Genomic DNA, 24,165 nt, shown 5'->3' with positions numbered 1-24,165 from the left:
AGTATTCTTGATGAAAATAAATGAGTCAACATTTTACTTCTAATTTCTTTTTGGCTTCTCCATTTTTGATAGGGGTCACCATAGACTGTTGATTAGACAGTCTGTGGTTGACTAGGTCAGTTCTACACTGGTTGCCCTTCCTGAAGTACCTCCAGATGCACACTGAGAATGGGGCAGGGGTAGTCTTGAAGGCATTAAGGCATTCTTTCTCAATCGTAAACAAAGAGGCATTATATACAGGGCATGTCATCTGACTGGATCAGTGTGTTTAATTTTGTTTTGTTTTTTTTTCCAGAAGAAGGGCCTTTATTGTCATTGTATATACATAAAATGAAATTTGTCCTCTGCATTGAACCCAAATAAGCACATATTTAATTGTGGTGAGGAATCTGGAGTGCCTCGAGAAAACCCACCCAGACACGAGGAGAACATGCAAACTGTCAGAGTTTGAGTTTTGTTAGTTTTGTATTACCAGGGTTTTGGTTTGTTTATTCTCTTGTTGGGATTTTTCTGGTTGGGTCTGTCTGTCTCTGTTTCTCTTGTCTCTCTCGACTTTCTCTTGGTTCTTGGTGATGGGTGTTTTTCTCTCTCTCTCTGGCCACGCCCTGCTTCTGGTGCTTTCCTGTGCACCTGTTCCTGATTCACTGATTACCACCTGGGGTTTTATAAGCTCACTGGGTGGTTTTGTCCTTTACCAGTTTGTCGTGCCTTGTGCCCTCATTCCAGCTCTGTACCTGTGTTCCTGCCTGCCTGCCTGCCTGCCTGCCTGCCTGCCTCATAGTGTGTACCTGACCTCCTGCCTGTTGCTTTGACCACGCCATTTAGTCTGATGATTTCTGTACTGCTGCTTTTGTTGGACTGCCTACTCGTGTACCGACCACTGCTATCCTCTTCAGTAAAGTTTACTAAAAAACCAGAGCTGTCTGCTGGAGCCGTGCATTTGTGTCCTACCATTCCTGAGCATCCCGCCCGTCACAAACTTGACACAGAAATGGTGAGAAGTGATCCCACAAGCTTCTTGCTGTGAGGCATGAGTGCTAACCAATAAGGCACCATGCCACCAATTTACCAGATTGTGTTCTACATGACTCCTTTGTCTGTCTGTTTGCCGATGATACCAAACTATTTAGACCAATCTTCAAAGTAGAGGATAGTGTGGCTCTCTAGCCAGACATCAACAGGATATTTCATTGGACAGAAAATTCACTGCGTAAACTCCATCCAGACAAATGCAAAGTTATGAGGACATCCTCAAAAACTCTGTGTTACCTGTGTCAGATTAAGCCCTGGGTTCTAACCTGAAGCCACAGAAAACATCTAACGTTGGGCAATCAAAATACCCCATGTCTCAAGGAATTATGATACCCTGAAAGACTCTGAAGTCTAAAATGTCCTTCGTGAGCATTCCTATGACTCTGTGGAGCTATGATTGAAATGTAAAATATGACTGTGAAGTGCGTGATTTCATCAAAATCTAAGACCAAACACAAGAGGACACCATTTGAAAGTCAACAAAATCAGGCCATGTACCAATCAGTACTCAGTCTGGCTGCTAACTGTTGTGGAGAGCTGTGATTGTTGTTTTGAGCATTTTATTACAAATACCTAAACATATAGATAAACATATAGACAGAGGTAAACAGACCTTGATATCTTTATATTCATTTAGCTATTTGCATAGCTTTGCATAAATTTATATACTGTTATATTTATATATTGTTTTCATAGTGATAAATACATTTTTAGATTCATATAGTGTTATTTTAAGTAAATTTTAGATTGCTAGCTTTATATTCATTTAGCTAGTCACATAGCTTTGCATGAATGTATGTTCAGTTAGCTTTATACACACTTATCTGTTTTCATAGTGATAAAGATTTCGACTGTGATTGTTTAAATGCATTTAGATTTGGTTAGCTTGATATTCCCTCAGCCCCAACCAGTCCCAGCAGAAGACTGCCCCTCCCTGAGCCTGGTTCTGCTGGAGGATTCTTCGTGTTAAAAGGGAGTTTTTCCTTCCCACTGTTGCCAAGTGCTTGCTCACAGGGGGGTCATTTTGACCATTGGGGTTTTTCTGTAGTTGTTGTATGGCTCTTGCCTTACAATATAAAGCGCCTTGGGGTGACTGTTTGTTGTGACTTGGCGCTATATAAATAAATAAATAAATTTGATTTGATTTGATATTCCGTTTGTTAGCTTACAAGCTATAGTTACATTGCGCTAGATGAATTGTTTTCGGTTTAGATTGAGTCAGATTTATTTTCAGTCAGTTTTAGATTGTTTCAGGTAGGTTTTCCTGGAGCTGCACTCACTTTGGTTTTGATTAGGTTGGCTTTGTGTTTTTGTTGTTGTTGTTTTACAACACAGATATTGTTTATTCAAGTATGGCAGTGGTAGGTCCATGACCTATACGGGATCTAAGCACTCCCGCCATCACGAGCCTCCCAGCTGACTGGGTTATAGCAGTGGGTAGATGGGACTCATTAGCCCTGTTAAGACGGTCCACCTAGGGGAAGGAAAACCCTGATGTTAAACCCCCAGCCTGGGTTACTGCCCCCGTGCCTCCGTGGAAGGTTCTTTAGCCAGAGGCTAGGAGAAGGTCACTCTGATGTAAAACCTACAGCCTGGTGGTCGCCACAGCCGTCTCAGCTTGTCTGTGCCACTGTGGGGTGCCACCTTGCGTAAAGAGTGGAATTGGTGCGCGCGAGCTGATCCCCACTTTAAGCAACAAGACTGGTTTGATGAGTCTGATGCACAGATCCAGGAACTACTAGAAAAGAAACAGGCATGCCACAAGACTCTTTTAGCTAAACCTGATGACCATTCTGCCAAGACAGCTTACAGAAATATCTGCTCCACACTGCAAAGCAAGCTCCGCATACTGCAGAACGACTGGTGGCTAGCTTTTGCAGAGAAGACACAACAACATACCGATGCCGGAGACATGCGCTCCTTTTATGAAGCCCTTAAGACCATCCATGGGCCAGCACATCAAGTGCAAGCACCCCTGCGCTCCTCAGATGGCTCCACCCTTCTGACGGACAAGGAAACCATTACGCAGCGTTGGTCAGAACACTTTGAAAACCTCTTCAGTGACAAGCACACTGTGCAAGAGTCATCAATCGAGAAGATTCCCCAGGTGGAGGTGAAATGGGAACTTGATGACCCCCCAACACTTGAAGAGATCCGAAAGGCCACCACGCAGATGAATCCAGGGAAGTCTCCTGGCATAGATGGCATCCCAGCAGAGGTGTACCGAAATGGAGGTGAGGCAGTCCTCGACAAGCTTCAGATTCTCTTCTCCAGTTGCTGGGAAAAGGAAATGGTTCCACATGACCTTCGGGATGCGGTCATTGTCTCCCTGTACAAGAACAAGGGCGACAAATCCGACTGTTCTAATTACCGGGGCATCACTCTCCTCTCAATAGCAGGTACGATTTTGGCTCAAGTGCTGCTCAACAGGCTTACCCCTACCATAGCACATGAAAATACTCCCGAGAGTCAGTGCGGATTTCGGGCCAACAGGGGAACCACCGACATGATCTTCATCCTGAGACAGATCCAGGAGAAGTGCAGAGAACAGAACATGGCCCTTTATGCAGCCTTCATAGACCTAACCAAGGCTTTTGACACGGTCAGTCGTGAGGGTTTGTGGAAGATTCTTGCACGCCTTGGCTGCCCTCCAAAGCTCCTCACCATCATCCGCCAGCTGCATGAAGGCCAGATGGGACAAGTGAAGTACAACGGGACTCTGTCCGGCAGCTTCCCCATCTCAAATGGCGTCAAACAAGGTTGCATCCTCGCGTCCACTCTGTTCTCCATCTTCTTCAGCATGATGCTTCATGAGGCCAAAGAAGACTTGACAGACGGCATCTATATCCGCTTCAGAACTGACGGAAGTATGTTTAACATGCGGCGCCTTCTGTCCCACACTAAGATCACAGAACAGCTAATCACGGAGCTGCTCTTCGCAGATGACTGTGCCCTCGTCGCCCATACGGAGCAAGCCTTGCAGCACATTGTCAATTGTTTTGCTGAAGCAGCAAGAGCCTTCGGCCTCACCATCAGCCTGAGAAAGACAGAAGTGCTATATCAACCGGTCCCCCATACAGCATATACCCCACCCCAAATCAACATCGAGGGTACCAGCCTGAATGCAGTAGAGCACTTCACGTATCTCGGTAGTGTTATCTCAAACGACGCATCTGTTGCCAAGGACCTAGACAGTCGCCTTGCCATGGCCAGCAGTTCTTTTGGTCGACTCTCACAGAAAGTCTGGCAGAATCATGCACTGCGCCTTTCCACAAAAGTGCAGGTCTACAGAGCCATTGTGGTCCCTACCCTCCTGTATGGAGCTGAAACCTGGGTTCTGTATCACCAGCAGATCAGATTACTGGAACGCTTTCATCAGCGTTGTCTCTGAAACATCTTCGGGATCAAGTGGCAGGACTACGTCTCAAATGAGGACATCCTTACCAGAGCCAAATTGCCCAGCATGGAGTCTATTATACTCAAACAACAGCTTCATTGGGCAGGTCACGTAGCCAGGATGGATGATACACGCATGCCGAAATTAATTCTCTTTGGCGAGCTCAAGGAAGGGAGACGAAACCAAGGGGCCCCCAAAAAGCGTTATAAGGACCAGCTGAAGAAACAGCTCTCTCTTGCAGGCATTCAGCATCAGTCATGGCAGCATCTAGCTACAGATAGACTCAGCTGGCGTTCCAGCATCAAATCCGCCAGCCTGAAGTTTGAGGCAGAATTAAGTGAGGCCTCACGCCAGAAGCGTCAGACAGAAAGAGCGGGCAGCAGCACAAGCCCAGCCTACTCAAGTGTTCATTTGCCCCAAGTGTAACAGGTCTTGTGCATCCCGCATCGGACTTTTCAGCCACCAGAGGGCTTGTAGAAAATAAACTAAAAAAAAAAAAAAGGCCTTCCCACTATCCTCGCAAGCGAGGAAACTGCCAACAACAACAACCAATCAGTGCAATCACTCCTTTTCAGTTTGGACCTGAGACACCTGGAACAACTTGCCCGACGTTGTCATATCAGCACCTAGTATTAACAGCTTCAAGAACCATTTGGATAAACCATGGAAAGATTTCTCATATATGACCATAAAGCAGCCCAGTCTCCCTTTTTTTTCGTTCTCCCGTCACGAAATGATTAAAATTTTCATGACGGGGGGTTTTTTAAACTCACTACTAACCCTACTCCTACCTCCAACCCTAACCTTAACCATAACCTAACCCTACTCCTTCCCCCAACCCTAACCATAACCACCCAACCCCCTCATCTACCCCCCCTCCCGCTGCACTTTTAATTACGTGCAGCCATCACGAAATGAATTAGAATGAATTTGTGCACCCATGACGAAAATTTTGCACTTTTCGTGACAATATGATGAACCAACAGATTAATGAATATTTCGTGTTACTGAATCACGACAATCCGTGAGACTGGGTTGGTCCTGTCACACCAATCACCTCCACATCCTCCCTCACCACATCCATAAACCTCCTCTTTGGCCTCCCTCTTCTCCTCCTGCCTGGTGGCTCCATCCTCAGCGTCCTTCTCCCTATATACCCTGAGTCTCTCCTCTGCACATGTCCAAACCATCTCAATCTCGTCTCTTTGACTTTGTCTCCAAAACATCTCACCTGAGCTGTCCTATGATATGTTCATTCCTAATCCTGTCCATCCTCATCACTCCCAAAGAAAATGACACTGACAACAACCAAGAAAGGCCAGTTCTTTCTCAATGACCAATGACAAATACAGTAAATTAATGAATAAATAAATTATAGAAAAACTGCCCAAAATGACAAATAGCGATGATGGAACCAAACATCCAGGCACTTGCCAGTTCCATTTTTCTATGCAGCCCCTCAATTTTCAGAGACCATAAGTAAACAAACCTCAGCATTATTTTTAATACATCACTTTGACAACCTTTAGGCTTTAGAAAACATATGAAAAATATAAATAAAAAAATAAACAAAGACAAATGAGTAAAAATGCTGACCAGCACAGTGCTGCAAGTAGTTAGCACACTTGTGTCCGAAACTGAAGATTTTTGGTTCAGCCTACCTATATAGCCTATGACAATTCAAGGCATTAGGCTCAGTCAAGTGGCTCGTCTGCTACCTCGATCCCTGTCAAGATGCTCCTATTTTTTAATTCCAATCATGTTTATATACCCCTGGCAAAAATTATGGAATCACCAGCCTCAAAGGATGTTCATTCAGCTGTTTAATTTTGTAGAAAAAAAGCAGATCACAGACATGACACAAAACTAAAGTCATTTCAAATGGCAACTTTCTGGCTTTAAGAAACACTATAAGAAATCAGGAAAAAAAAAATTGTGGCAGTCAGTAACAGTTACTTTTTTAGACCAAGCAGAGGGAAAAAAAATATGGAATCACTCAATTCTGAGGGAAAAATTATGGAATCATGAAAAACAAAAGAACGCTCCAACACATCACTAGTATTTTGTTGCACCACCTCTGGCTTTTATAACAGCTTGCAGTCTCTGAGGCATGGATTTAATGAGTGACAAACAGTACTCTTCATCAATCTGGCTCCAACTTTCTCTGATTGCTGTTGCCAGGTCAGCTTTGCAGATTGGAGCCTTGTCATGGACCATTTTCTTCAACTTCCACCAAAGATTTTCAATTGGATTAAGATCCGGACTATTTGCAGGCCATGACATTGACCCTATGTGTCTTTTTGCAAGGAATGTTTTCACAGTTTTTGCTCTATGGCAAGATGCATTATCATCTTGAAAAATGATTTCATCATCCCCAAACATCCTTTCAATTGATGGGGTAAGACAAGTGTCCAAAAAATCAACGTAAACTTGTGCATTTATTGATGATGTAATGACAGCCATCTCCTCAGTGCCTTTACCTGACATGCAGCCCCATATCATCAATGACTGTGGAAATTTACATGTTCTCTTCAGGCAGTCATCTTTATAAATCTCATTGGAACGGCACCAAACCAAATTTCCAGCATCATCACCTTGCCCAATGCAGATTAGAGATTCATCACTGAATATGACTTTCATCCAGTCATCCACAGTCCACGATTGCTTTTCCTTAGCCCATTGTAACCTTGTTTTTTTTCTGTTTAGGTGTTAATGATGGCTTTCATTTAGCTTTTCTGTATGTAAATCCCATTTCCTTTAGGCGGTTTCTTACAGTTCGGTCACAGACATTGACTCCAGTTTCCTCCCATTCGTTCCTCATTTGTTTTGTTGTGCATTTTCGATTTTTGAGACATATTGCTTTAAGTTTTCTGTCTTGACGCTTTGATGTCTTCCTTGGTCTACCAGTATGTTTGCCTTTAACAACCTTCCCATGTTGTTTGTATTTGGTCCAGAGTTTAGACACAGCTGACTGTGAACAACCAACATCTTTTGCAACATTGCGTGATGATTTACCCTCTTTTAAGAGTTTGATAATCCTCTCCTTTGTTTCAATTGACATCTCTCGTGTTGGAGCCATGATTCATGTCAGTCCACTTGGTGCAACAGCTCTCCAAGGAGTGATCACTCCTTTTTAGATGCAGACTAACGAGCAGATCTGATTTGATGCAGGTGTTAATTTTGGGGATGAAAATTTACAGGGTGATTCCATAATTTATTCCTCAGAATTGAGTGAGTCCATATTTTTTTCCCTCTGCTTGGTCTAAAAAAGTAACCATTACTGACTGCCACAATTTTTTTTTTCTTGATTTCTTATAGTGTTTCTTAAAGCCAGAAAGTTGCCATTTGAAATGACTTTAGTTTTGTGTCATGTCTGTGATCTGCTTTTTTTCTACAAAATTAAACAACTGAATGAACATCCTCCGAGGCCGGTGATTCCATAATTATTGCCAGGGTTGTAGCACAGATACACTGATCTTCTAGTGTCTCTGGTAGCAGGTCTTCTTTATGGCAACCCATTAGAGTTAGTAATAGTGAGTTAAAAAAAAATCACAAAAATTTTAATCATTTTGTGAAGGGAGGATAAAAAAAAACGTGAGACTGGGCTGGACAGGACAGGGTGAGATGGAAGTGACTCATCTGCTGTGGTGACCCCTAATGAGAGCAGTGGAAGGAAGAGGAAGGTAGTCTGGCCAAAGCAGATGGTTACCCCTCAGAGTCTGGTCTGCTTTAATTTTTTTCCGACAATCAAAAAACGCCTGAGGAAGTTTATCTTAATCACTTTTGCCTATGTGGTTACTCTGGGGGTTGTAAGGTTTGACCTTACCCTTGTGAAGCGCATTGGGGCAACTTCATTTTAGTGCTGCATAAATAAATTGAATTGAAATGCCTGTAATTCCTTAATGGTGAATGAAGTTTACAAGGTAGCAGATCTTCATTTCAGCAAGTTTGTGGTGGTCTTCAGATAGAGACAAATTTAGAGTGACTATTTTGAGGAATTGATTTAAGATTCCATTCTTACAATCAAACACTAATATCAAGTCATATGTCAGGTTTCTATTGGACGCAGGAGATATGATATATTTGTATTACTTTGTGATTTAAAACTATATTCTATGAGTTCTCTTGAAATATATGTTATTTTTGTTATCAACTTTGTACAATCATTTTACTATTACAGCCCCAATTCCAATGAAGTTGGGATGTTGTGTAAAATGTAAATAAAAACAGAATACAATGATTTGCAAATCCTCTTCAACCTATATTCAGTTGAATACACCACAAAGACAAGATATTTAATGTTCAAACTGATAAAAGACATTACAAATTTCACTGGCTGTGGTGCGTCATCAGGAGACCTGAGTGCACTGCTAGCAGAAGAGCTAAACTGCTTTTTTGCTCGCTTTGAAAGACCCCAGCAGCACTCATCTTCTCCATCTCTGCACACACCCCCACCAGGCTCGTGCACCTCACAATTCACTGTTCAGGAGCCTGATGTCAGAAGGGTGCTGTTGTCAGTGAATCCCAGGAAAGCTGCTGGTCCAGATGGAGTACCAATCAGCTCACATACACCTTCACCAGGATTTTCAACCTCTCCCTGGCCCAGGCAGTTATCCCACCCTGCCTCAAATCTTCCATAATAATTCCAGTGCCAAAGAAAACTCCCATCGTAAGCTTGAACGACTACCGTCCAGTGGCTCTTACCCTGGTAATCACCAAGTGTTTTGAGAGACTGATCCTCCAACACATCAAGGATTACATCCCTCCAGAATTCGACTCCCACCAGTTCACTTACCAGGAGAACAGATCCACGAAGGATGCCATTGCTGTAGCTCTCCACTCTGCACTGAACCATCTGGAGCAGCAGCAGAGCTACGTCCGGATGCTCTTTGTAGACTATAGCTCAGCTTTCAACACCATTATTCCAGAAGTACTCATTTCAAAAGTGGTCACCCTTGGCCTTCCATCTCTCACATGTGCATGGATTATTAAGGATTTCATTACCAACTGGCCCCAGACCGTGAGACTTGGCCCCCACCTCTCCTCTACTCGTACGCTGAGTACCGGCTTCCCACAGGGCTGTGTGCTGAGCCCTCTCTTGTACTGTCTCTACACTCATGACTTTCTACCACTCATCCATCGAGAGCCTGTTGACATACTGCATCACGGTGTGGTATGGCAGCTGCAGTGTGGCACATAAGGAGTGGCTCCAGAGAGTTGTAAGGGCAGCACAGAAGATCACTGGCTTCCCTCTCCCCTCTCTGAGGGACATCTACACCTCCCGCTGCCTCAGCAGAGCCAAAAACATCATAAAGGACAGTTCTCACCCCTGCCATAAACTTTTTGAGTTGTTACCCTCAGGGAGGCGCTACAGGTCCCTGAAGACAAGGACAAATAGATTTAAAAACAGGTTTTTTTTCTAGTGCAATATTCACTTTGAACTCTGACAGACATTGACTTTTCTGTACATTATTTAGTTTTATGCATTATTTGATCTTATTTGTTATTGCCAAATGTTATGTGTTTTTTTGAACTTTTTATATTATGTTGGCACTGACTGAGCTTCAATATCAATGTACTTTTGTATAAGTCAATCAATCAATCAATCAATTTCTTTTTTATATAGCGCCAAATCACAACAAACAGTTGCCCCAAGACGCTTTATATTGTAAGGCAAGGCCATACAATAATTATGTAAAACCCCAACGGTCAAAACGACCCCCTGTGAGCAAGCACTTGGCTACAGTGGGAAGGAAAAACTCCCTTTTAACAGGAAGAAACCTCCAGCAGAACCAGGCTCAGGGAGGGGCAGTCTTCTGCTGGGACTGGTTGGGGCTGAGGGAGAGAACCAGGAAAAAGACATGCTGTGGAGGGGAGCAGAGATCGATCACTAAAGATTAAATGCAGAGTGGTGCATACAGAGCAAAAAGAGAAAGAAACAGTGCATCATGGGAACCCCCCAGCAGTCTACGTCTATAGCAGCATAACTAAGGGATGGTTCAGGGTCACCTGATCCAGCCCTAACTATAAGCTTTAGCAAAAAGGAAAGTTTTAAGCCTAATCTTAAAAGTAGAGAGGGTGTCTGTCTCCCTGATCTGAATTGGGAGCTGGTTCCACAGGAGAGGAGCCTGAAAGCTGAAGGCTCTGCCTCCCATTCTACTCTTACAAACCCTAGGAACCACAAGTAAGCCCGCAGTCTGAGAGCAAAGCGCTCTAATGGGGTAATATGGTACTACGAGGTCCCTAAGATAAGATGTACATAAGATGTACTATGATGAATTCTAAAACCTGACTGAAACTCTTCAAATAGACCATTCCTCTGCAGATGATCAGTTAGCTGTTTTACAACTACCCTTTCAAGAATTTTTGAGAGAAAAGGAAGGTTGGAGATTGGCCTATAATTAGCTAAGATAGCTGGGTCAAGTGATGGCTTTTAAGTAATGGTTTAATTACTGCCACCTTAAAAGCCTGTGGTACATAGCCAACTAACAAAGATAGATTGATCATATTTAAGATCGAAGCATTAAATAATGGTAGGGCTTCCTTGAGCAGCCTGGTAGGAATGGGGTCTAATAAACATGTTGATGGTTTGGATGAAGTAACTAATGAAAATAACTCAGACAGAACAATCGGAGAGAAAGAGTCTAACCAAATACTGGCATCACTGAAAGCAGCCAAAGATAACGATACGTCTTTGGGATGGTTATGAGTTATTTTCTCTAATAGTTAAAATTTTGTTAGCAAAGAAAGTCATGAAGTCATTACTAGTTAAAGTTAATGGCATACTCAGCTCAATAGAGCTCTGACTCTTTGTCAGCCTGGCTACAGTGCTGAAAAGAAACCTGGGGTTGTTCTTATTTTCTTCAATTAGTGATGAGTAGAAAGATGTCCTAGCTTTACGGAGGGCTTTTTTATAGAGCAAGCACTGTCAGCACTGTAGCCAGGCTGACAAAGAGTCAGAGCTCTATTGAGCTGAGTATTCCATTAACTTTAACTAGTAATGACTTCATGACTTTCTTTGCTAACAAAATGTTAACTATTAGAGAAAAAATTACTCATAACCATCCCAAAGACATATCGTTATCTTTGGCTGCTTTCAGTGATGCCGGTATTTGGTTAGACTCTTTCTCTCCGATTGTTCTGTCTGAGTTATTCTCATTAGTTACTTCATCCAAACCATCAACATGTTTATTAGACCCCATTCCTACCAGGCTGCTCAAGGAAGCCCTACCATTATTTAATGCTTCGATCTTAAATATGATCAATCTATCTTTGTTAGTTGGCTATGTACCACAGGCTTTTAAGGTGGCAGTAATTAAACCATTACTTAAAAAGCCATCACTTGACCCAGCTATCTTAGCTAATTATAGGCCAATCTCCAACCTTCCTTTTCTCTCAAAAATTCTTGAAAGGGTAGTTGTAAAACAGCTAACTGATCATCTGCAGAGGAATGGTCTATTTGAAGAGTTTCAGTCAGGTTTTAGAATTCATCATAGTACAGAAACAGCATTAGTGAAGGTTACAAATGATCTTCTTATGGCCTCGGACAGTGGACTCATCTCTGTGCTTGTTCTGTTAGACCTCAGTGCTGCTTTTGATACTGTTGACCATAAAATTTTATTACAGAGATTAGAGCATGCCATAGGTATTAAAGGCACTGCGCTGCGGTGGTTTGAATCATATTTGTCTAATAGATTACAATTTGTTCATGTAAATGGGGAATCTTCTTCACAGACTAAAGTTAATTATGGAGTTCCACAAGGTTCTGTGCTAGGACCAATTTTATTTACTTTATACATGCTTCCCTTAGGCAGTATTATTAGACGGTATTGCTTAAATTTTCATTGTTACGCAGATGATACCCAGCTTTATCTATCCATGAAGCCAGAGGACACACACCAATTAGCTAAACTGCAGGATTGTCTTACAGACATAAAGACATGGATGACCTCTAATTTCCTGCTTTTAAACTCAGATAAAACTGAAGTTATTGTACTTGGCCCCACAAATCTTAGAAACATGGTGTCTAACCAGATCCTTACTCTGGATGGCATTACCCTGACCTCTAGTAATACTGTGAGAAATCTTGGAGTCATTTTTGATCAGGATATGTCATTCAAAGCGCATATTAAACAAATATGTAGGACTGCTTTTTTGCATTTACGCAATATCTCTAAAATCAGAAAGGTCTTGTCTCAGAGTGATGCTGAAAAACTAATTCATGCATTTATTTCCTCTAGGCTGGACTATTGTAATTCATTATTATCAGGTTGTCCTAAAAGTTCCCTAAAAAGCCTTCAGTTAATTCAAAATGCTGCAGCTAGAGTACTGACGGGGACTAGAAGGAGAGAGCATATCTCACCCATATTGGCCTCTCTTCATTGGCTTCCTGTTAATTCTAGAATAGAATTTAAAATTCTTCTTCTTACTTATAAGGTTTTGAATAATCAGGTCCCATCTTATCTTAGGGATCTCGTAGTACCATATCACCCCAATAGAGCGCTTCGCTCTCAGACTGCAGGCTTACTTGTAGTTCCTAGGGTTTGTAAGAGTAGAATGGGAGGCAGAGCCTTCAGCTTTCAGGCTCCTCTCCTGTGGAACCAGCTCCCAATTCAGATCAGGGAGACAGACACCCTCTCTACTTTTAAGATTAGGCTTAAAACTTTCCTTTTTGCTAAAGCTTATAGTTAGGGCTGGATCAGGTGACCCTGAACCATCCCTTAGTTATGCTGCTATAGACGTAGACTGCTGGGGGGTTCCCATGATGCACTGTTTCTTTCTCTTTTTGCTCTGTATGCACCACTCTGCATTTAATCATTAGTGATAGATCTCTGCTCCCCTCCACAGCATGTCTTTTTCTTGGTTCTCTCTCTCAGCCCCAACCAGTCCCAGCAGAAGACTGCCCCTCCCTGAGCCTGGTTCTGCTGGAGGTTTCTTCCTGTTAAAAGGGAGTTTTTCCTTCCCACTGTAGCCAAGTGCTTGCTCACAGGGGGTCGTTTTGACCGTTGGGGTTTTACATAATTATTGTATGGCCTTGCCTTACAATATAAAGCGCCTTGGGGCAACTGTTTGTTGTGATTTGGCGCTATATAAAAAAATTGATTGATTGATAGAGCAACAGACTCTTTTTCCAGGCTAAGTGAAGATCTTCTAAATTAGTGAGACGCCATTTCCTCTCCAACTTACGGGTTATCTGCTTTAAGCTGCAAGTTTGTGAGTTATACCACGGAGTCAGGCACTTCTGATTTAAAGCTCTCTTTTTCAGAGGAGCTACAGCATCCAAAGTTGTCTTCAATGAGGATGTAAAACTATTGACGAGATACTCTATCTCCCTTACAGAGTTTAGGTAGCTACTCTGCACTGTGTTGGTATATGGCATTAGAGAACATAAAGAAGGAATCATATCCTTAAACCTAGTTACAGCGCTTTCTGAAAGACTTCTAGTGTAATGAAACTTATTCCCCACTGCTGGGTAGTCCATCAGAGTAAATGTAAATGTTATTAAGAAATGATCAGACAGAAGGGAGTTTTCAGGGAATACTGTTAAGTCTTCTATTTCCATACCATAAGTCAGAACAAGATCTAAGATATGATTAAAGTGGTGGGTGGACTCATTTACTTTTTGAGCAAAGCCAATAGAGTCTAATAATAGATTAAATGCAGTGTTGAGGCTGTCATTCTCAGCATCTGTGTGGATGTTAAAATCGCCCACTATAATTATCTTATCTGAGCTAAGCACTAAGTCAGACAAAAGGTCTGAAAATTCACAGAGAAACTCACAGTAACGACCAGGTGGACGATAGATAATAACAAATAAAACTGGTTTTTGGGACTTCCAATTTGGATGGACAAGACTAAGAGACAAGCTTTCAAATGAATTAAAGCTCTGTCTGGGTTTTTGATTAATTAATAAGCTGGAATGGAAGATTGCTGCTAATCCTCCTCCTCGGCCCGTGCTACAAGCATTCTGACAGTTAGTGTGACTCGGGGGTGTTGACTCATTTAAACTAACATATTCATCCTGCTGTAACCAGGTTTCTGTTAGGCAGAATAAATCAATATGTTGATCAATTATTATATCATTTACCAACAGGGACTTAGAAGAGAGAGACCTAATGTTTAATAGACCACATTTAACTGTTTTAGTCTGTGGTGCAGTTGAAGGTGCTATATTATTTTTTCTTTTGAATTTTTATGCTTAAATAGATTTTTGCTGGTTGTTGGTGGTCTGGGAGCAGACACCGTCTCTACGGGGATGGGGTAATGAGGGGATGGCAGGGGGAGAGAAGCTGCAGAGAGGTGTGTAAGACTACAACTCTGCTTCCTGGTCCCAACCCTGGATAGTCACGGTTTGGAGGATTTAAGAAAATTGGCCAGATTTCTAGAAATGAGAGCTGCTCCATCCAAAGTGGGATGGATGCCGTCTCTCCTAACAAGACCAGATTTTCCCCAGAAGCTTTGCCAATTATCTATGAAGCCCACCTCATTTTTTTGGACACCACTCAGACAGCCAGCAATTCAAGGAGAACAGGCGGCTAAACATGTCACTCCCGGTCCGATTGGGGAGGGGCCCAGAGAAAACTACAGAGTCCGACATTGTTTTTGCAAAGTTACACACCGATTTAATGTTAATTTTAGTGACCTCCGATTGGCGTAACCGGGTGTCATTACTGCCGACGTGATTTCCTTCAATGTCGCCTGCTCTGGCCCCCGGAAGACAATTGACTATGGTTGCTGGTGTCGCTAACTTCACATTTCTCAAAATAGAGTCGCCAATAACCAGAGTTTGATCCTCGGCGGGTGTGTCGTCGAGTGGGGAAAAACGGTTAGAAATGTGAACGGGTTGGCGGTGTACACGGGGCTTCTGTTTAGAACTACGCTTCCTCCTCACAGTCACCCAGTCAGCCTGCTTGGGATCTGCCAGGGGGGAACTAACGGCGGCTAAGCTACCTTGGTCCGCACCGACTACAGGGGCCTGGCTAGCTGTAGAATTTTCCACGGTGCGGAGCCGAGTCTCCAATTCGCCCAGCCTGGCCTCCAAAGCTACGAATAAGCTACACTTATTACAAGTACCATTACTGCTAAAGGAGGCCGAGGAATAACTAAACATTTCATACCCAGAGCAGAAAAGTGTGGGAGAGACAGGAGAAGCCACCATGCTAAATTGGCTAAGAGCTAGTAGCTACACTAACCTAGCAGATTCCTAAAAACACGCAAAGTGAATAATTTAGAGGTGATTCAGCAGAAGGAGTGCTTTAGTTAAGGCACGTAAAGATTACACTGGGAAACAAATCGTAATCTAGATAACTAGATCAATCTAACTGCGCAGATTAAACAGATACAGAAAAACACTGCTGTGCTCTGGAACAGGAAGTGATACAATACCGCAGTGAGAGCCAACCACCAGTAGAGGCAAGCAAGTGAGTACCATAAGTGACAATAAAAGGCATTCATTCATTTATTCATTCATAAACTTTATTGTTTTGTGCAAATATTTGCTCATTTTGAAATGGATGCCTGCAACACGTTTCAAAAAAGCTGGGACAGTGGTATGTTTACCACTGTGTTACATCACCTTTCCTTCTAACAACACTCTAACAACACTAACAACACTGAGGACACTAATTGTGTTGAAGCTTTGTAGGTGGAATTCTTTCCCATTCTTGGTTGATGTATGACTTCAGTTGTTCAACAGTCCGGGATCTCTGTTGTCGTATTTTGCACTTCATAATGCACCACACATTTTCAATGGGCGACAGGTCTGGACTGCAGGCAGGCCAGTCTAGTACCCGCACTCTTTTACTATGAAGACGCTGTTGTAACACGTGCAGAATGTGGCTTGGCATTGTCTTGCTGAAATAAGCAGGGCCATCCCTGAAAAAGACGTTGCTTGGATGGCGGCATGTGTTGCTCCAAAACCTGGATGTACCTTTCAGCATTGATCGTGCCATCATCACACATGTATAAGTTGCCCATGCCATGGGCACTAACACACCCCCATACCATCACAGATGCTGGCTTTTGAACATTGCACTGGTAACAGTCTGGATGGTCTTTTTCCTCTTTTGTCCGGAGGACACAACATCCATGATTTCCAAAAACAATTTGAAATGTGGACTCATCAGACCACAGCACAGTTTTTCACTTTGCGTCTGTCCATTTCAAATGAGCTCAGGCCCAGAGAAGGCGGCGGTGTTTCTAGATGTTGTTGATGTATGGCTTTCGCTTTGCATGGTAGAGTTAAGTTGCACTTGTAGATGTAACGACGAACTGAGCCCACATGGTAAGATCCTTTACACAGTGATGTTGGTTTTTAATGGAGTGCCGCCTGAGGGATCGAAGGTCACGGGAATTCAATATTGGTTTTTGACCTTGCCACTTATGTGTAGAAAGTTCTCCAGATTCTCTGAATCTTCTGATTATATGATGGACTGTAGATGATGGAATCCCTAAATTCCTTGCAACTGAACATTGAGAACCATTGTTCTTATAATGTTGGAATATTTTTTTCACATAGTTGTTCACAAAGTGGTGATCCTCGCCCCATCTTTGCTTGTGAACGGCTGAGGCTTTTGGGGATGCTCCTTTTATACCCAATCATGACACTTGCAATTAGTGTCCTCAGTTCCCAAGCGCTTATTGAGTGTTGTTAGAAGAAAAGGTGATGTAACACAGTGGTAAACATACCACTGTCCCAACTTTTTTGAAACGTGTTGCAGGCATCCATTTCAAAATGAGCAAACATTTGCACAAAAACAATAAAGTTTATCAGTTTGAACATTAAATATCTTGTCTTTGTGGTGTATTCAACTGAATGTAGGTTGAAGAGGATTTGCAAATCATTGCATTGTTTTTATTTACATTTTACTCAACGTCCCAACTTCATTGGAACTGGGGTTGTATTATTGATTGTTTGTAAATAGGAGTACATCTAAAATGGAAACCTGTTTTGTAACTTCATAAGAAATGAGGGCCGTGGCGACAGTGAATGAATGTCGCTAATGGAGAGCAGTGTGTGTGTGTGTGTGTGATGACTCTGACTTGCTCATCGTCCTTGTCTCCTCCAGAGGGCGCTGTTCAGCTTCTTACAGGATTTTTTTCTCCGGAGCATCTTCAGCGGCGTCTCTGAAAATCCCGCAGGAAGACGACGCGCGTCACCTTGAACCGGTCTTGTGTAACTTCTGTTTAACTCCTTCGTCAGCTCCGACCCGCTGGTGGCACGTTTTATTTTATTTGTTTGTTTATGTGTCGGTGACTGAGCGGACAGCGGCAGCAGGGCTGGTTAGGAATGACAGCGGACGGAGGCGACGCATCCTCCTCCTCCTCCTCCTCACCATCTTCATCACCATCATCATCACAACCACCATTTGCCGTGTCTGCCTGAGATGGTTATATGAACGGATGAGTGCCGCCGGCGGTTGGTCTGGATTTGGAGAGCGCGTGCTGTTCCGGTAATGAGCACATAAACCGACGTCTGGAATTCGGTCGTTCCTCCAAGATGGTCCGCATGGCCAGAGCCCTGGGTTTGGTCATCCTGAGCATCGCCCTGCTCATCCTGTCCCTGATCAGCTACGTGTCTCTGAGGAAAGACAGCCTCTTCAGCTCGTCCAAATACCCGATGGGAGGCCCCAGGATTATGTTTCATGCAGGATTTCGGTGAGTGTTTTTTTTTTTTTTTTTTTTTTTGCAAGTCTGTGTGGAGTTACAGTCATGCGGCCTGGCCTAAACGTGCACATTCCAAACGCGTGCTCGTGAGGCGTATGGATTCGGGCCGCTGCGAACCGGTGAGCTGTCCAAGGTGCTGATCCGGTTGGACCTGCAGCTAAAGACAGATACTCCACCCCCTCCCCGGTGGAAAAGCGTTTTTGTTGTTGTTTTTACCTTCAGGTAGATTTACCGGTTTGTCTTTCGCCTTTATATCCTTCATCTCCTACAGTCGTTTCCATTACGCAACACATGAAAAGTGTGCGCAACAACAGGTGATATAGACCCAGAATAATGTGACACATTAAACCAAGCAGATTTGACAAATATTAGGCAGTGGTCTGCTGGAGGACAGGAAGACATGTGACAGACTCGTGAGAAAGTCCAGACTTACATCCAGATACTCGTCTTGTCGTACTCGAGTCCAGTCTCGGCCACACTTCTGTTTAGCCGCCTAAGTGTGTTTGGAACAGTGTTGTATAAAGCATGCCAGTATATAGAGGGGGTTCAGGGGGTTCAACCGACCCCCCCCCCCCGATAATTCTGCTGATTTTTTTCTGATCTGGATATCAACGTTATGTATTTTCTTTTCATTGATAATAAGCAACAAGCACTAACTGTTACACAGCTATTATCACACACCCTCAAGTTTCAATTTCCTCTGCCAGAGTAATCCCTTAAGTGATGAAAGGGGGAACTACTAGATAAACTTTTCCCATGGGGGTTTAGAATTTTTGCTCCCTGGTCCCTATCAATCAATCAATCAATTTTATTTATATAGCGCCAAATCACAACAAACAATTGCCCCAAGGCGCTTTATATTGTAAGGCAAGGCCATACAATAATTACATAAAAACCCCAACGGTCAAAACGACCCCCTGTGAGCAAGCACTTGGCGACAGTGGGAAGGAAAAACTCCCTTTTAACAGGAAGAAACCTCCAGCAGAACCAGGCTCAGGGAGGGGCAGTCTTCTGCTGGGACTGGTTGGGGCTGAGGGAGAGAACCAGGAAAAAGACATGCTGTGGAGGGGAGCAGAGATCAATCACTAATGATTAAATGCAGAGTGGTGCATACAGAGCAAAAAGAGAAAGAAACACTCAGTGCATCATGGGAACCCCCCAGCAGTCTAAGTCTATAGCAGCATAACTAAGGGATGGTTCAGGGTCACCTGACTCTTCAAATAGACCATTCCTCTGCAGATGATCAGTTAGCTGTTTTACAACTACCCTTTCAAGAATTTTTGAGAGAAAAGGAAGGTTGGAGATTGGCCTATAATTATCTAAGATAGCTGGGTCAAGTGATGGCTTTTTAAGTAATGGTTTAATTACTGCCACCTTAAAAGCCTGTGGTACATAGCCAACTAATAAAGATAGATTGATCATATTTAAGATCGAAGCATTAAATAATGGTAGGGCTTCCTTGAGCAGCCTGGTAGGAATGGGGTCTAATAGACATGTTGATGGTTTGGATGAAGTAACTAATGAAAATAACTCAGACAGAACAATCTGAGAGAAAGAGTCTAACCAAATACCGGCATCACTGAAAGCAGCCAAAGATAACGATACGTCTTTGGGATGGTTATGAGTAATTATTTCTCTAATAGTTAAAATTTTATTAGCAAAGAAAGTCATGAAGTCATTACTAGTTAAAATTAAAGGAATACTCAGCTCAATAGAGCTCTGACTCTTTGTCAGCCTGGCTACAGTGCTGAAAAGAAACCTGGGGTTGTTCTTATTTTCTTCAATTAGTGATGGGTAGTAAGATGTCCTAGCTTTACGGAGGGCTTTTTTATAGAGCAACAGACTCTTTTTCCAGGCTAAGTGAAGATCTTCTAAATTAGTGAGACGCCATTTCCTCTCCAACTTACGGGTTATCTGCTTTAAGCTGCGAGTTTGTGAGTTATACCACGGAGTCAAGTACTTCTGATTTAAAGCTCTCTTTTTCAGAGGAGCTACAGCATCCAACGTTGTCTTCAATGAGGATGTAAAACTATTGACAAGATGTTGGGTATTTTCTCCTCCAAACATTTGTAAAACCTTTAACAAGACAAACAGAGTCAAGAAACACCAGTGAGACAGAAAATCAAATATTACGCGCGGAGTGCGGCCAGGCTGTACACCAAGGCTACACTAAAGTCTGGCCTGCTTTTCCGCTCTTTTTATTAAGAGACGCCCTCATCACATAAACAAGAAACTTGTCCTAAGGGTGGGGGTAATGACGCAAGACAAGTTTCTTCCCATAACATAAACGCATACGTCAAGTGCAGCTGTAAGGAAGAACACTTCAGGTCAGCACATCTCGTTCGTCTGTTGCAGGTATCAGCTGTTCTGCATCTGCCTGAAGTGTCCTGTCTTCCACACTCCTTCACACTAAACACCACATCACAATAGTCAAAACGTTCTCTTGCTCCCAGTCGTTAGAGGCTGCGAAAACAAAGTTATGTTATAACAATAAGTACATCCAGTCCTTCATTCCCAGCTCAGATTGACCCCAGAGTGCTAAAACAAAATTGAATTCTCAGGATTGCATTAAGACAGGTGCAAAACAGCACATCTCCGTTCTCATGAGAAAGAAGACAAAGCTAAAACAAGGTTGAATAACACATACATTCTCAGGGTGAAGTGCAAAACAGCACAACACCGTTCTCATGAGAAAGAAGACAAAGCTAAAACAAGGTTGAATAACACATACATTCTCAGGGTGAAGTGCAAAACAGCACAACACCGTTCTCATGAGAAAGAAGACAAATGTACAAACGTTTAACAGTGATAACATATATACAAAATCTTTAACACAAGATACTCTATCTCACTTACAAAGTTTAGGTAGCTACTCTGCACTGTGTTGGTATATGGCATTAGAGAACATAAAGAAGGAATCATATCCTTAAACCTAGTTACAGCGCTTTCTGAAAGACTTCTAGTGTAATGAAACTTATTCCCCACTGCTGGGTAGTCCATCAGAGTAAATGTAAATGTTATTAAGAAATGATCAGACAGAAGGGAGTTTTCAGGGAATACTGTTAAGTCTTCAATTTCCATACCATAAGTCAGAACAAGATCTAAGATATGATTAAAGTGGTGGGTGGACTCATTTACATTTTGAGCAAAGCCAATTGAGTCTAATAATAGATTAAATGCAGTGTTGAGGCTGTCATTCTCAGCATCTGTGTGGATGTTAAAATCGCCCACTATAGTTACCTTATCTGAGCTAAGCACTAAGTCAGACAAAAGGTCTGAAAATTCACAGAGAAACTCACAGTAATGACCAGGTGGACAATAGATAATAACAAATAAAACTGGTTTTTGGGACTTCCAATTTGGATGGACAAGACTAAGAGTCAAGCTTTCAAATGAATTAAAGCTCTGTCTGGGTTTTTGATTAATTAATAAGCTGGAATGGAAGATTGCTGCTAATCCTCCACCTCGGCCCGTGCTACGAGCGTTCTGGCAGTTAGTGTGACTCAGTGGTGTTGACTCATTTAAACTAACATATTCATCCTGCTGTAACCAGGTTTCTGTAAGGCAGAATAAATCAATATGTTGATCAATTATTATATCATTTACTAACAGGGACTTAGAAGAGAGAGACCTAATGTTTAATAGACCACATTTAACTGTTTTAGTCTGTGGTGCAGTTGAAGGTGCTATATTATTTTTTCTTTTTGAATTTTTATGCTTAAATAGATTTTTGCTGGTTATTGGTGATCTGGGAGCAGACACCGTCTCTACGGGATCCTATCCTCCTCTGATATCAAACAGATTAGTAGGCTTGTAAATACCCATGTAGACACACAATTGCACTTGTCTGGTTTGTAAAAACATGTTTGTATGTATAAGCTGAGAAATAAAGGGAGCTTCTCCTTCCTGTTGCAAATACTGTAAAGGTGCAAATATTCGCGTGGGATTTATTATGCGAATTTCACGAGTTAAACAAGGTCGCCAAATTAAATACCACTATTTTAATACATAACGTACATATACGTACATATTCATAATGTAAACGCGAATATTAATACCGCTAAATATGAGGTCTGTTAGAAAACTATCTGACCTTTTTCATTTTTGCAAAAACTATATGGATTTGAATCATGTGCGCTTGCATCAGCCAAGCTTGAACCTTCGTGCGCATGCGTGACTTTTTTCACGCATGTCCGTTGCATCATTCGCAACCGACAGGCAGGTATAAAGTTTGCATTAATGTTATCTTGGTTCTTCCTGGGTGGTTCTTATGGCAACTGATCCAATCCCAAGCAAGGACTATTTGTATATAAAAATGTATTTCCTAAAATGATACATTTTGGGTTTCAAATGAAATTTATGTAGCTTTTTACCCCTCAAAATCCTCAAAAAGCTTCTGCTTCGGGGGGCTTCGCCCCCTGAGCCCCCCACAAGGGCGTTGCCCCTCGACCCCACCGGGGGCCCTGTGGCCCACTGGACCCCCAACTCAATGATTTGAACCCCCCCTTTCACATTCCTATATACGGCCCTGTAAAGTACCGGAAAATCACACTTAAGTAAAAGTACAGATACCCATTTAAAAAAAAATGACTTTGGTAGAAGTTCAAGTTACCGACTGAAATGCTACTCAAGTAAAAGTCTTAAAGTATCTAGTATTTATTGCACTTAAGTATGACAAGTAATGTACAACTAAATGTACTCAAGTACTGAAAGTAAAAGTACAAGTAAATGTTAATAATCAAAAACGGACTGATTTTTTTAATATTACAAAGTTTATCTAGGCTTGTAAATGACTGGTAGTATTAGTCAAAATACTGAAAATTGTGCACATCACACAAAAACACTTCAGAAACAAGGTTTCAAAACCTAAACGAGAGTAGGCTATGCACTCGGTTTTCACAGGAAACAGTTATTTATTTCTATATGTATTTATTTATTTTCATTGTTACATGGTTTTGTCTTTTCTGTTGTGTTTTGTTTCATTAGGTTCTTTTTGTCTCTTTCTCTAAAATTGTATTGTTACATTTTTAGTCTGTTATTATTGACTATTATTATCTATTATGTAGACTATTATTGTTGTTGCTATTATTATTAATATATGAATAAAAATAAATAAAAAAAATTACAATTTGATTCTTTTACAACAACGAATACTGAGCCATTAATTATACAGAAAATAAATCAACACAAACGTGCTGATGCGAACAGCTTAATGCTAACTTTAACATTGAAAACGCAATAGACATGCTAACCCGTTAGCATCGGTCCTGTTTTTAAGTTAAAAAACACATCTATCAACTGTTTCAGAAGACCATAACAGGTCAGTTTAACATAAAAATATTAAATATTACTCACAGACATATGCTCTTCAGGGTTTTAGTGGGAAAAAATTAGGATACAGCGAAATAAAACAATGTATCCCAAATTGTAGATCAAAGCACTGCTTTGATCTGCGAATCACTGCTTCGATTGGTTCACGGTTCAAAGCAAAGCCGCGCTGCAGAAAAGTTGATTACAGACCCGCTGCAGGTCTGTAATCAATGTAGAGAAATTACCATTTTCCTGACAAACACTGCCCAAGTGCACAAGTGCGCAACTGCAAAAAAGCCTACCAGACATGCCTCATGACAAATCGGCCTGACTTCGTTGCAGTCACTAGTAATCAGTGGTGTCTCTGGGTGAAAACACAACTTTTTTTTGTGTGTGTGTGTGTGTGTTTGTTTGTAACGAGTAACGGCATGGCGCATATAAAATGTATCGGAGTAGAAGTATGCAATTAAGATTGGAAATGTAGTGAAGTTAATGTGAAAGTAAGCTGAATTAAAAAAACTCAAAGTACAAAGTCTCCCAAAACGTACTTAAAACGTACTTTTTGACATGATACGAAAAGTACAAAATGATAAAGTGACAGAGTTAAGCTTAAGGTGACTGAGTTATGAGGTGTTCATGAGTCTAACGGCAGAGGGGAAGAAACTGTTCTTATGGCGGGAGGTTCTGGTCCGGATGGACCGTAGCCTCCTGCCCGAGGGGAGTGGTTTGAGTAGACCGTGTGCAGGGTGAGAAGGGTCGGC

At 42.0% G+C, this 24,165-nt stretch overlaps 1 protein-coding gene across 1 annotated transcript in view; it reads left to right on the top strand.

The window, feature by feature from the left end:
- The first annotated feature begins 17,837 nt into the window (after positions 1 to 17,837).
- LOC117511005 (sia-alpha-2,3-Gal-beta-1,4-GlcNAc-R:alpha 2,8-sialyltransferase-like) overlaps positions 17,838 to 24,165 on the top strand; it is a 29,089-nt gene continuing 22,761 nt past the window's right edge. Inside the window, exon 1 of the mRNA XM_034170937.1 lies at positions 17,838 to 18,085. Coding sequence (XP_034026828.1) covers positions 17,928 to 18,085 — 158 coding nt within the window. The 5' untranslated portion in view covers positions 17,838 to 17,927. The remainder of the gene's footprint in view (positions 18,086 to 24,165) is intronic.

This window comes from Thalassophryne amazonica, chromosome 5, assembly GCF_902500255.1.
Source record: "Thalassophryne amazonica chromosome 5, fThaAma1.1, whole genome shotgun sequence".
Taxonomy (NCBI): Eukaryota; Metazoa; Chordata; class Actinopteri; order Batrachoidiformes; family Batrachoididae; genus Thalassophryne; species Thalassophryne amazonica.
This window is presented reverse-complemented; position numbering and strand designations above follow the sequence as displayed.